Source organism: Coregonus clupeaformis, chromosome 10 (assembly GCF_020615455.1).
Source record: "Coregonus clupeaformis isolate EN_2021a chromosome 10, ASM2061545v1, whole genome shotgun sequence".
Lineage (NCBI taxonomy): Eukaryota > Metazoa > Chordata > Actinopteri > Salmoniformes > Salmonidae > Coregonus > Coregonus clupeaformis.
Window position 1 is genome coordinate 54,213,262 of NC_059201.1, and position 14,654 is coordinate 54,227,915.

General features: G+C 39.8%; 1 protein-coding gene across 4 annotated transcripts in view; it reads left to right on the forward strand.

Moving 5' to 3' along the window:
• LOC121575570 (thymocyte selection-associated high mobility group box protein TOX-like) overlaps nucleotides 1–14,654 on the forward strand; it is a 160,928-nt gene that overhangs the window by 122,494 nt on the left and 23,780 nt on the right. For 2 of the 4 annotated variants that reach the window (XM_045223084.1, XM_041888747.2), the window contains exon 5: nucleotides 14,180–14,419. The exons of the other annotated variants lie outside the window; for them this stretch is intronic. In XM_045223084.1, coding sequence (XP_045079019.1) covers nucleotides 14,180–14,419 — 240 coding nt within the window. The remainder of the gene's footprint in view (nucleotides 1–14,179; nucleotides 14,420–14,654) is intronic. 4 annotated transcript variants of the gene reach the window in all.

Consider the following 14,654-nt stretch of genomic DNA (forward strand, 5'->3'; position numbering starts at 1 on the left):
AACGGTGGCGGGGTGGAGAACACTTTTCTTAATGTTTTAATTAAGTATTGCCGCTTTAAACACTTTTAATAGAGTAATAGTGTTATTATATGGCGCAATCCTCTAGTGAGTGAGTTACTAACCTAAAAATATTGAGAGCAAAACAAAATATTGCAAGGAAAAAATAAAGAAATGCGAGAGCTATTAACGCTATTAAATAAAACACCTCCCTCTTTCCTGCAATTTTCCCTATCTTTGGTTATGTTACCCTGGCCTTTGCTTTCTCTGCCTTTTTTCCAGTGTCACATTTTGACACATTCATTCCGAAGCTAAGCAGGGTTGGTCCTGGTAGGTCCCTGGATGTAGCTGGAAGTGGTGAAAATAAACATGAGGGGAATTATTTTTCACATGAGGGAAAAACACGTTAAATCTTAGCATGTGAAACTTCACACGTGTCCAACAAATTATAATTATGATTTGTTCACACATTTTCATGTTTTTTTTAAGGATGTATATTTTGGTGTGTATATTGATGTTTGTATTGGTGTATAAATGAATGTATTGCCATATACAATATATGTTTGTATCACGTTGTGTTGGAAGATGGCACAAGGTGTTGTTGTGACCTCCTCTTCTTCCTCTCCCTAAACAATATCTTTGCTCCTGAAATGGATCTACTACAAATGGAGGTCAGGCCTTATATTCAATCTTGAGCACATTGAAAAAGAAATCCATTAGGTTTCATCTTTCCTGCATCAGCCATTCTATTGTGGCGCTGCAGTGAGATCTGTTTTCATCAGGCAGATTCAAGACGTGAGCTCGGCAATGAAAAGAGTGCAATGGGGCTGGATGGAGAGCGAAAGAGAGAGAAAGAGAGAGAGAAGATATTGCGGAGAGGGAAAGTAGCACTAATTCTAAATGGACAATTATAAACATTTTTCAACACATTATTTTCTCAGGATTTCAGTGTTAGCTCTTTAAGTGATGATGCAGTTCAGGAAAATAGGTTTATAGAGTTGAAGTCGGAAGTTTACATACACCTTAGCCAAATACATTTAAACTCAGTTTTTCACAATTCCTGACATTTAATCCTAGTAAAGATTCCCTGTCTTAGGTCAGTTAGGATCACCAGTTTATTTTAAGAATGTGAAATGTCAGAATAATAGTAGAGAGAATGATTTATTTCAGCTTTTATTTCTTTCATCACATTCCCAGTGGGTCAGAAGTTTACATACACTCAATTAGTATTTGGTAGCATTGCCTTTCAATTGTTTAACTTGGGTCAAACGTTTCGGGTAGCCTTCCACAAGCTTCCCACAATAAATTGGGTGAATTTTGGCCCATTCTTCCTGACAGAACTGGTATAACTGAGTCAGGTTTGTTGGCCTCCTTGCTCGCACACGCTTTTTCAGTTCTGCCCACACATTTTCTACAGGATTGAGGTCAGGGCTTTGTGATGGCCACTCCAATACCTTGACTTTGTTGTCCTTAAGCCATTTTGCCACAACTTTGGAAGTATGCTTGGGGTCATTGTCCATTTGGAAGACCCATTTGCGACCAAGCTTTAACTTCCTGACTGATGTCTTGAGATTTTGCTTCAATATATCCACATAATCTTCCTTCCTCATGATGCCATCAATCCCTCCTGCAACAAACACCCCCACAGCATGATGCTGCCACCCCCGTGCTTCACGGTTGTGATGGTGTTCTTCGGCTTGCAAGCCTACCCCCTTTTTCCTCCAAACATAACGATGGTCATTATGGCCAAACTGTTATATTTTTGTTTCCAAAAAGTACGATCTTTGTCCCCATGTGCAGTTGCAAACCGTAGTCTGGCTTTTTTATGGCGGTTTTGGAGCAGTGGCTTCTTCCTTGCTGAGCAGCCTTTCAGATTATGTCGATATAGGACTCGTTTTACTGTAGATATAAATACTTTTGTACCTGTTTCCTCCAGCATCTTCACAAGGTCCTTTGCTGTTGTTCTGGGATTGATTTGCACTTTTCGCACCAAAGTATGTTCATCTCTAGGAGACAGAACACGTCTCCTTCCTGAGCGGTATGACAGCTGCGTGGTCCCATGCTGTTTATACTTGCGTACTATTGTTTGTACAGATTAACGTGGTACCTTCAGGCGTTTGGAAATTGCTCCCAAGGATGAACCAGACTTGAGGTCTTCGCTGATTTCTTTTGATTTTCCCATGATGTCAAGCAAAGAGGCACTGAGTTTGAAGGTAGGCCTTGAAATACATCCACAGGTACACCTCCAATTGACTCAAATTATAACAATTAGCCTATCAGAAGCTTCTAAAGCCATGACATCATTTTCTGGAATTTTCCAAGCTGTTTAAAGGCACAGTCAACTTAGTGTATGTAAACATCTGACCCACTGGAATTGTGATAAAGTGAATTCTAAGTGAAATAATCTGTCTGTAAACAATTGTTGGAAAAATTACTTGTTTCATGCACAAAGTAGCTGTCCTAACCGACTTGCCAAAACTATAGTTTGTTAACACTACATTTGTGGAGTGGTTGAAAAACGAGTCTTAATGATTCCAACCTAAGTGTATGTAAACTTCCGACTTCAACTGTATGTGGTCCTTATGTAAATACTGAAAGGCGTATGGGTTTTAAAGCAAGCCATGCCAAATCCAGTAAACTAGTAGAAGACCAGATGAAAGTAGTAGTTCACAGGTATAACATAACATGGGTATGTAGCACAATACTTTGCATATAGCTAAGTATGTTATCTTATCTTATATTATATTAATATGTTATATGTATTATCAAAGCTGTCACCAGTGTTAACCGTTTCAGGCCCAGCTGCCTTTTGCGATATGGCATTAAATGCGGAGGACCAGTGGATGGTGCTGGTGTGAATTGGCATGGATTAGCTTAAGGCTAATGGTATTGTAAGCTAAATGCTAATAAGCTAATGATAGTTACCTAAACACTTACAAGAGTGAGTACATTCACTTGTTAGCTAAAGCTGATAGCTTCTTACTTTCTGAACACTCACAAACCTCCCTCTCTGCTAAATGCTAATGCTAGCTGTGCATGCATGCATGCCTACCGTACAGCTTTACATCACCCTATACACCCACACCTCTTTTCTAGAAACAAGCTAATTTCTTATGATTTGTGTTTCTTTTCAAAAACTCTTTTCAGCCTCTTACCCAAACACACTTTATCGACAAGCCACAAATACAAAGTGCTGGGAGAAAATAAAACACTATCTCTCATCTACACAGGTACTATCCTGTTCTTGCTCTCCCCTCAGCTCCTTGGCCTGAAACACGTAATTGACTGTAATTTCCTCATTTCGTTGAGAGCCATTTTCAATTAATAACGGCCTTAGCTGATGCTTATTGTGTTGCGGTCCTGAGCCCCTCCTGGACTAACCCGATATCTTTCAGAGAGCCTTTTCTCCGATGCTTGGATGCACTTGGCAAGCACTCCACTCTCTCTGTTAATGCGTTAACTGTCATAGCACCTTCCACAAGTTCCAAAACACATTAGACATTTAATATCCACGCTCAGGTTGCACTGATCTTTTCCATAATGCTTAGGGAGATACCCATCGGCCGGTGGTAGAGGGTTTCTGGACTAGGACTAAATAGTAGGCCCCACATTTGTTTATTGTGTCCTGTCTTCATTGGCTTGTGCATTTGCTGTGGAGGTGCCCCTTTATCTCTTCACGACCAGAGTGCTAGTTGTATTCCAGTTTATTAGGCCTACTACTAGTCTGTGATACCAGGATTTTCAAGAAATACTGCATATGATAGTGCCCTGAGTATTTCCTGATCATGTGACCTGACCAGGAAAAACTCTTGTTGTTGAAAATTTTACCGTTTCGAAACACTTTCTAAGTTAAATAGGGTATACATCTTTCATTGCCCTCATCCGAAACACAAACAGTACTACAACTTGAATAATTCATCTTTGACTGGCTATCTTATTCATGCCCTGCATTTATTTATGATATCATCATCATCAACATCAAAGTGTTCATATTAAATAGCTATTTGATTATGTAGCAAATTGATAAATGCATAGATCAACAGAGGGATTTTGTTATTAGCGATCGCTTTAATATCAAGGTATTAGCGCTATAAGCATGTAGCTATGCTAATATGCTCATGTATCCTGTTACAGGATGCATAAGGACAATGAGGGAAGCCAATTACTTAACCCCTATTGTAATGGAAGTTAATTAACAATATTAAGGCCAAGGATGCTCATATTCAGCTTGCAGTTTAATATCACCTTATTTTGTTCCAACGTTTCAAATGTAAGATTGAATTCACAATCCTTTAATCTCCTGACTATTATTCTGAGGATTAATTGAATGGTGTTAATCTTGACCCGATTGTCATGTTAAAGGTGGAAGCTAGTTGGGTTTTCTGTCTCTGGTGCTTATGGCAGGTGTTCGCCTAAGTGTACGTGAATGAAAGATGATCCACTGTCAACTTAACTTGTCACAGACAAGGCTAATGAATTAATGATAAGATACTAGAGGTGCAACTTAATGTGTTCTTCCTAATGCAAGCTTTCAGTAACTTAACTACATTTCCCACCAATGTGGGGGAGGCGCGAGGAAGAGGTATTAGCAAATGGATAATGCATTTGTCAAGGAAATTGCTGGACTTTATTATGTGCTTCTTAAAATAATAACTACTTGCCATACATTGATTTTGCTATATTAGGTGTGATCAAATGTATCATTTTTCAAACCAAGATGATTTCTTACTCAATCTAAATCATATTGAAGTCATACTGTATTCAATCAATTTCAATTAATTGATCCATGAAGAAAAATATGCCTTAAGACTCTTAAAACAAGTTAATGAGCGCATTAGCATTCGTTTATATCAACGATACCTTTCTGTTAAGATTCCCAGGTCCATAGGACAGTCATGTAGTTAATTATGTTTGAGATTTTCATCAATAACTTCTATAATGTTGTTTACCAGGGGCAGTAGTAGTAGGCTACTATAGGTATTCTGCCATTGGATTGCTACAAATTCTACCCTCTTCATTTAAATAGAATACATTATGGGTTAATGGTATAAAACCCATTTCTCTATCTAGAGACCTTCATTGTCAGTGATTGGTTAAAAGGATTATAGTGTCTCTAGGGAAATGATAGATCTATTTCTTTTGTTTTTATCACAGTTCGACAAGCATGATATAAAATGTATCTTATATATTATATTAACTATTCCAGGCTCAGATAGATGATCGATGCTTCCAAAACACATTTTTGTTTGATAGCCCTGTGAAACCTGAGCGAAAGAGAGCGAGAGAGAGAGCAAGGCCTGCTTTTTAAACAGCTTTCTTTTCACCTTTTGCAATTATTTATTTTCAAATAGTCCTTCAAGCTAATGTTCCATTTTCGTATTTCACAGGCCCTTTTCCCATAAATGAAGCATCGGCGTAATAAATCATTGGACAAACAGAGACTCGTGCAAACCCTGAAAGTTCTAAAGATTTATGTAACACATTCATGTTTCCACTTCCTCATTTTAGTACTCCACTGTTAAAGCTCGGCTAATAAAAGGTCCTATTAATATTTCCTGTTGCTAAGCAACCACCAGCAGCCATGTAATAGCATTCTGCTGGAAAAATAGATGACCGATAAGGAAAAAAACGTTATTTTATCATCTTCCAGGAAAAAGTGCCTTATTTCTCCTGCAATGTGATATGAAACTGTAGTTGTATATTATGAAGAAATATTTGAGCGAAATATAAAGTTATTTCCAATTTCATTATTTCAAAAGAGAACTTTGAATTCATTGCTGCTAGACGGCTAGAACTCATCTTTTTCTTCTTTCTGATGAAGTCAATTAGCCTTATGATTAAGCTAATCAAGGGATAAGGTATGGATTGAAGTTCCTTTTCTTAATCATGCACACCCTCGGAAATAGTGTTAGGTTTTAACATTGGCCAGCTCCATTGCATTTCAGACACATAGGCCTAAGGGTGTTCATACATTTTTCAATAGGTTGATTCAATAGGTTGATTTCAATTCATTGATTTAAAGCTGCAATATGTAACTTTTTGTGCGACCCGACGAAATTCACATAGAAACTTGTCTTATAGATCTGTCATTCTCATTAAGAAGGGGTAGATCTGTTCTATTTCTATGCTTCCCGTTCTTAAGTTCCGTTTTTTGCCTCTTTTACTTTCGGTTTTGTACACCAGCTTCAAACAGCTGAAAATACAATATTTTTGGTTCTGGAAAATATTTTTCACAGCGGTTTAGATGGTACAAACTGAAATTAGGCGAACTATTAGAATTTTTGCAACCAGGAAATGGCGGAGCGATTTCTGCATAGTGCATCTTTTAATAGGTTAATATCAATTACATTTCCATTGGTTGACTTCATTGTATACCACTCCGTCTGTTGTCTGAGTGCCTACAGCCCACTCACTCCACTGTATCATATCAGCATGGTCAGAGAAGGTCATTGCAACAGAGTGGAAGTGAAATAAAAAAATAAAAAACTAGTACAGCTAGATATAGTGTTTACATATCATCATGTTTATGCTCATCACTTGAGTTGCCGATATCAGAGGCATTGAAGACTCATTGTGCCAAAAAAATTGCAATGATTACATTCCAAATATTCCCTATGTAGTGCACTACTTTTGAACTGGAGCACTGTGGGCCCTGCTCAAAAGTAGTGCACTAAATAGGGAATAGGGTGGCATTTGAGACACAGACGAAGAGGACACCAAACAAGACTCAGCTGCAGCAGATGATGGACCCAGTCCTGTGATGCAGTTACATAGATAAAGGATTTCATATTTCATATTACATTTAGCGACAGGCCCCTACTGCAGCTTATCATCGCATGAAATCGTGTCCATATTGCTCGGTGCCATGTCTTCGACATCCTACTTGGAGGAATATTCGCCCCTGTTGGCGTTTGGAGAAGATCCCATATGATCGCAGCTTCCCCCACGGACTATTGTCCTCTCTAGTGTACAGTACTTTGACTAGTAGGATGTGCAATTGTAATAGTGAGCCGGTACATTACGGTAAAATGAGCATATTCAGACAGACTGTATGTCAGCTACTCATTTGTATGGTATTTCTGCAGCTGGCTCTTTGGTGGTCCACATTTGCAATAGGTGAAGAAGGCTCCTGTCAAGAACATGTGAAGACAGTGTGTGTGAGGAGTTAAAACTCGCAAATCACCTACTGGTTAACTTAATTGTTGCCGTGACTCCCCCGCAGTGTGAGAACTTTACGTGCCCACGCGTGTGTGTGGTGTGTGTATGTATGCGTGTGTGTGCGCGCGCGTGTGTGTCTGTACGCGTGCATACTCTGTGTGTGAGTGCGAGGTGAGGAAGGGGGTGGGAGACATATTTGACTGTGCTCTCATTAGAAGAAGCAGAGAGGCTCAGAGGCTGCATCCCAAATGGCACCCTATTCCCTAAATAGTGGACTACTTTTGACCAGAGCCCTATGGCACTAGTGCATTTCATAGGGAATAGGGTGCCCTTTGGGAGGCAGGCTCTGTCTTACTGTCGGTATCATGTGTCCCCGCAGCTCCTCACAACCGTCTCAAACATGTCAGACGAGACGTTTGCTCAGATACTCTCCCTTTGTGAAGGTGGGAGACAGTTGTGTGATGAGGTGCTTTGAGAGAGAGAGAAAAGGGGGGGAGAGAAAAGGGGGTCGCTGACATTACATGGAGGATAACGCCGAAGGGGACACTACGACATTTCACATCTGCAAATCACAATTTTCAAGTCTCCATTTTGGTGGTTAGTAGTCACTATTCAGTTATATGTGATAGGATATCAACCCTCTTTTTTATGGTACCCGAAGCACTCCAATTTGTTCCTGTTCTATTCAATGGCACTGGCATATTGCTGTTGTAGTGCAGCCAAGCTTTGGAAATGTGCTTGCACCCATCATTGCCTTATTAGTGACTCTGTCTCAGCATATCTTCAAAGAGAGACTTAGTGGCTTACAGTCCTACTATTGTATGGCTCAGGTGTGTTTAAATCTGTGCTGATGAGAGAAACTTACTTGCTCAACTCAAGGCTAATTTCATGCCTCCATATTGAGTGCCAGGTTAGTGTACACTGTAAAGCTCCTGACAGAAAAACATCCACATGATCTTTAAAATCTCTCTAGAACCTTGGCACTCTGGCATGTACATTGACAGAATGAAAAAAGGGACAGTTGGAATGTGTGGACACATTGGAACTGAATTTCGCATAGCTGTGCTTTCTTTTCAACGTCACCGTGAGACATTACAGCTACATGTAATTACTTTCTGATGCTGCTCATTTGAGGAGCGTTTGCCGTTTCTCAGCCAAAGGAAGTGAAGGCAGTACAGTATGTTCAAGAGATTTGTATATTTAGTTTTTTGTTGTCATCTTTGATTAGGATGAAGTTGGAGTGATCGGAAGTTGTTTGTTTGGTTGTTGCTTAGTAAATACAAGTGACCTAGGCCATGTAATGGGGTGAATTATATACAGTATGTACAGCCAATTGTGAATGGAGGAATTCATTGACAAAGAGCTACCCTAGTTCCTTTCAAACAGAATTTTCCTCGCTGTCTAGAATGATGATAACCTACCTTGGGAATGATCCGTTTCATGTCCTAAATATACCCTGTATCCAATACCTGGAAAACGTTCATTACTTTCATTATCACAAGCCAATCCTGTCTTTTCCATTGTGAGCAGCATCCAAGGCATCTTCTGCCTATCATACCTTTATTACTTTGCATCCCTCCCTTGAAAACCGAATGAAAAAATCACATGTGAAAAGAACACGTGGTTTTCGGACACGTGTGAATTTCACGTCATTTTTATTTTTTTTTAGTTTTTTTTTTCAGTCACGTGGTTTTCGGGCACGTGTGCCGTTTCAAATACATTTTCAACATGTGAATAAATGTGACGTGGGATAAACAGACAGTTTTACATGGATTTTTCACATGAATCAGACACATGGTTTCCCAACATTTCACATCTGATATACATTTCACCTGTGTGCTTTTGTAACTGCCGGGATTAGAACCTGGGTCTCCCAATGGAACATGAGGGGCAGGTGGTAGGTAGTTTGAGGGCCCGGTAGCTAGCTGGCTGGTTGGCTTCCCTATTACCTAAGGTGTGTTTACCGTTGCTTTTGAAGGATCAGTCTCGAAGGCAGCCCTAGTTAAAGCTGTCACGGCTGGGCGCCTGCAAGGATAATGTTAGATTATTGTAGTCATTTGTTTCAATTAAACGCTCAGAGATTTTACAATAGCAACTGTGAACCTGTGTGAGTGAGCCATCACTCTCAAACAAGATGGCTCCAATCAGGGAAGGTGTGAATTGGGTGGTTGAAGGAGGAAGGCTTAGTAAGCCTGGGTTTCTCCCAACACTGCCAGGGATGGGAGAGCTAAGCAGGCAGTAAAGTACGGGTGCTATTCAATCAAAAGCTGAGTGGGGCGGTGGGCGGCGGTAAAGCTTGTTTGATTTGAATGCGTGAAGACTTTTTTTGTTTTACAAAGCAAACATTGTTTTGTTGATGCATTGACCTGAAAACTTCTTGACACCCATTTTGAATAGTATATTACATCTAGATTCTTGATTGCTTGGTCCTCAGAGAAAATGGAGGTAGACACGAAACCTGATAGTAGATTATGCTAATTATAATAGAATATTGATTTTATTAATTACATCCCTTTTTGAGGCTGATTGATAAATATTTCTAAGGGAAATTATAATATGCAATTACATCCCAATATTTGTCCAATTGTGCCCTTGTTTTATCTATCCCCTTGTTACAGCAATGATGTCGATGTTCAGCCATTTTGATGCTAAATCATTGTTTGTATTCTATCACAAAGGCTTTGGCTCAAAAGTACGGCAAACAAACGCTGTCACACTGCGTATGTACATTGTATGAAAATACTCTCTTCAGCCAAAGTGAGCCATTGAAACCATCTTCTACTTGGTTCCTACTGTTTTCAATCGACATGACAATGCTATGTATGGTGATGCATACTACAATTGTACTACCATTCAAATACAATACTACAGCAAGCAAATAGCCCATGCATAGTGATGGTCAGGTCAATGTTGTTCTATTACGGAGCTAGAGCCATGAAACCTTGCAATGCATTGGGACCTAAATGAAGCAGTTGATTGGAAGTGGTAACATTATATTGATATGAAATTATGATATGAAATCATGATATGAAAGTACAAAACAAGAAGTATTCGCTCCATAGTGTGTAGCTCTCTAGTCATTGGGTCCTAAATAAAACTACAGATATGAAGTGATATGAAGTTGAGTTGAACGATATGAAATCATTCTTAGGACAAATGTTAGAAGTATCCACTCCATACTGTCTAGCTATCTTTCTCTGTGAAACTCTAGCTTTCTAGTCCCCTTCACTGTGGCATTGCAGTTGCTGGTTTAATCCCCTTAGCTAAATCAAATGGTGCAGGCAATCTGAGCTGCGATGAAACCATTTGAAAGGTAAGGTCAGACGATCAGAAGAACAATAGCGTTCTGATATTCCAGCTTGCACACAATGTGTTGCGCATAATTGGAAGACCTTTGTTATTTGACTATGATGTACAAGATGTGAATACAAACAAAACTACAGCGGTGAGAGGGGAACAGATTTGCTCCAAAGTTTCATCCTGCCTTTGCATCACCGTTAGGGTCGGCTGGGCGGTCATTCTGGACGTTGAAATTGCAATATCAAACTGTCACCCAGCCAATTGTGTGTGTGTCAAGCCGAGTATGAACCCAGGTCTCCCCCTGGAAGCAACCAATGTCTTAGACCATCAGACCAAGAGGAGATTTCTTCTAGGTCCGAGGGCAGATACTTGTTTTAAAGTTCGTAGGCGGGGCTACCTCATCACATGACCGGTTCATGTCCGCTACATTCACCCCCCTTTGACCTCCTCCCCCATGAGAGACCGCACCACGTAGGGCGAAAAAGTAACACACGGGATATGAACCCGGGTCTCCCACGATGGGAGCAACCAGCATCTTAGACCATTACACCAAGAGTAAATTCACTCTTGGTCCAAGGGCAGACACTGGTTTTGAAGTTTGTAGGTGGGGCTACCGCATCACGTGACCATAACCGACTCATGTCCGCTACATGTGTTAATGTGTGACTTCTATACCCACACGCGTCAAACAATAAAGCAATATTCTCCGAAAGTCCACCCTTCGACAATGGAGATCGCTAAAATCAGCCGAATTACAACTTAATTTATTACATCATCGCCAGTTGCATCATCATTACCCTATTAGAATAAATAACATGTTGTCTGTCTGTCTGTTCTGGGAGGGATCGAGCCAGAAAGTAATGGCCAAATAAAGCCTGTTACCCAGACAGCACTTCCCCCCACGTCCAGAGATGATACCGTTTGCGAATTAGCATACAGTACCTATGGCAACCGGCAACCTTTGTGAGATTCTTTCATAATGTTTGTACAGCCGTCACCCACCTGCTTTATTTAGCTTAGGGTGACTGATGGTGCAACATGACACCTTCTCGCTCTCTCTGATTCTCTCTCGAGGTGAAAGGGCGAACAGAAAGCACTCCAAAACATAATAAAAGCCCCTTTAGGGTAACGATTTGGTTCGAAAACTGTTGGGAGTGTGTTTATGTGACTTGGAATCGTGATGATTTGCATGAATAGGGTTTCTACATGTAGTGTATAGAGGGTTTTACATTATGGTTTGAGTGTTTTGTATTCATGTATTAATTGCTTGAAATATACATTTTTGTAGTAGAAGTAATACTAGTTACCAGAGGCGTCATGCACTCTACCTTCATGTCTTTGAATTTAGAAACTATATGGTATATTTCTATCCTACCAATAAATGAAACCTTCAGCTTCAATGGGCACAATGCTTCTGCAGTTTATTTGTCAGTATACCTTTGCTCCCATAATTGATATTTTCTTGTGTTGGTGTGGGTTGAGATTGCACAATTGAATAGGTACATAGGTAATGTTGAATAGGTAATGTTGTAACACATTATATCCGAACGCAGTGCAAGGTATACTCAATTAACCTTGGTACATTCATTTAACTAATTTCTCAGAAGGTGAAAACCATTTATTTGCAATATATGTAGAGAAGAGATTATTTTTTGGTAATGAGCAATTTTAAGTGTATATATGTAGAATATATACACAGTACGAACCTCCTGACATGTCTTGCTTTCCATGTGATTGATCAACTAATCAAAACAGGGGATTCGTTTATAAGGTTGTATTATGTATATATTTTAATATTGCTATCTGGATTTTATGCCCCATATCTTACATTTGAGCACTCAGCTTTAATGAAAAAGGAACTACAATTGAAGCTAATGCTATGAAGCATGATTTAGAATATGAATAGTGGCAGAATGTATCTATACTGGATTCTAAACAAATATCATGAATTATTCACGTTTCGGTTGAAAGAGAAAAGAACATGATTGATAGTAGTCCGCTATAGGCCTCTCCCCCTTCCTCCTCTAACAATAGGGATTAGATGGGTAATTCCTTTTGTCCCAAGAACTCCTCCATTGTTCTATAAAAACAGATAGATCCCAATTGGAACTACTGAGAACCCCTCTACCTTGTCACACTGCTACTCTTCTGCATTGCTTGTCCCCTTTTATTTATTTTTATATGAAACATAGTTCGCTCAGATTAAAAGGGTGACGATTTCACCCAGAGGCTGTTGCTATGGAAATAGGTCTGCTGTAACCATGATAGGCCATTCATGTTTGATTAATTGGTTTTTCAATGCTTCTTGGTTTGTGGAGACCCTTAAAGAGCAGCTCCACCGAAAATGGAAAATTAATGGATTTCATTTTTTATTTTTTATTTTTTTGGTAAAGCTATTTCACCATGTTTGAGAAGTGGAGTGATGGTGTTTTAAATTATGATTTGAGGTTGGAAGGTTCTGTTTTGGGTGCAGGAGGTTAGAGCATGGTTATTTGAAATGCAAAGGAAATGCCTTTGTTCAGGCTGCCGAGACATTTAAAAAAAATCTCATGTCCTGTAAATATTATTGGGTCTTTCAAAGCAGCCCAGAGTTCTCTACAACATTACATTACCAGTACATTTTATTCTTAGCAACCTACTGGGGCCAATTATGATTACAAAGTTGCAGAGCTTTCGTCTCAGAGACTCTACTGTTTATCAAGATCTCATATGCTAGGGCCCCTGCAATTTGATCTTTTTAGCACAGCACTAATGTGTAATGTATTATTTAACTCATGAATGTTTAACAGAGCTAATAAATGCTAGTTCATCACTTTCTGATCTGTAAATTGCCAAACATTCCCCAGTTGTGCTTGCATAAAGGCCTGCTTTGGCTCGTCTATGTCCTGATAGATTTTGAAAAAATGCTTTTGATGTTGTTATTTGAGAAGATCAGTTAGACTACTAAGAGTGATACTTTAATAAGGGGTTATGAGAACTGTCTCTTTAATCAGTTGAAAGTGTATATCCTCCTTTAATGGGTCAACTTCCAACAATGTTGTCCCACAGCTTTTATTCTCGTTGAATGACCAACCACAGTCATTTTAGTCTATAGGCTATTATTCCATAAGCATAGCTTACGCTCTGAACCATCCTGGTACTTAGTGGAAAATCGTGTAAACTTTGCCCTAATGATGTTCTACAGCGGCAAGACATCTCCCACCTCGCTTTGAAAGTCAAGTGGTTTTGTGACAAATTCAGTTGGTTTGGATTGTAAATTCCAGGCAGGGACATCAGAGGGTGTTGACACAAGTCCACGGGTGGCAGTACAGATCTTCATAAAAATACAAAGTTTTATGAATTCACAAGTACGATAAAGGGACAGATACAGTCTTTGAATAATGTTGGTGTGATGAATTATATGTTGTTCAAGGTCATTTGCACCGCAGGACTGCAATTGATATTCAACACATCAAATTGTGCCTCAAAGCGCAATCAAGATTAAAATGTGCAGTTTATTGAGGAACGCATGGCGTGTATTTCAGTCGTGACTGAGGAGAGTGGGAAAATCAAGATACGTTTGCTTCCAACCAGTCCTAAGTAGAACAGTGGGACCAGTGAACCCGGAAGGGCACACTTACTTTCTTTGACATCCTATCGACCATTTACCCTCATTTTTTGGCAAATTGGGAATGTACAATTGGTAAAGTTAAAGTAGTAAAGCTGGTCTTCTTCTCTCACCCAGATCCAGGAGATGACTCGCCACGACGGCTCACATTATGACCTCAGCCGTCACAACCCCCATCTGATAAACAGGTCACCTAGGATACTGTCTCACCACCCAATGAGCACAATGTCCCAACTGAACTCTCAGGTTGGCCGAAGTGCACTTACCCATGGTTCTCCCTCACCTCCCGGAAGTAAATCAGCCACACCCTCTCCCTCGAGCTCTACACAGGAAGAGGAGATCGATTCCCACCATAAGGTACTGATGTGGCAATGCTTCTTTGATTTCGCTGAACCTAGGGAAAGTCAGGGTGTTGGGGTTGGTCGTGTTGGGTGTTGCCAGATGGAATGAACATTTTACTTTTTAACCAACTTGCGGTCGCGTTGTGTAATGTGTGTATGTATGGCAGAATGACAGTGAATGTATGACAATTATGCAACAAGCTACTCTGTGAGGTTTTAAGAGCAGTGGTGTCTCTATGCGAGCATACACA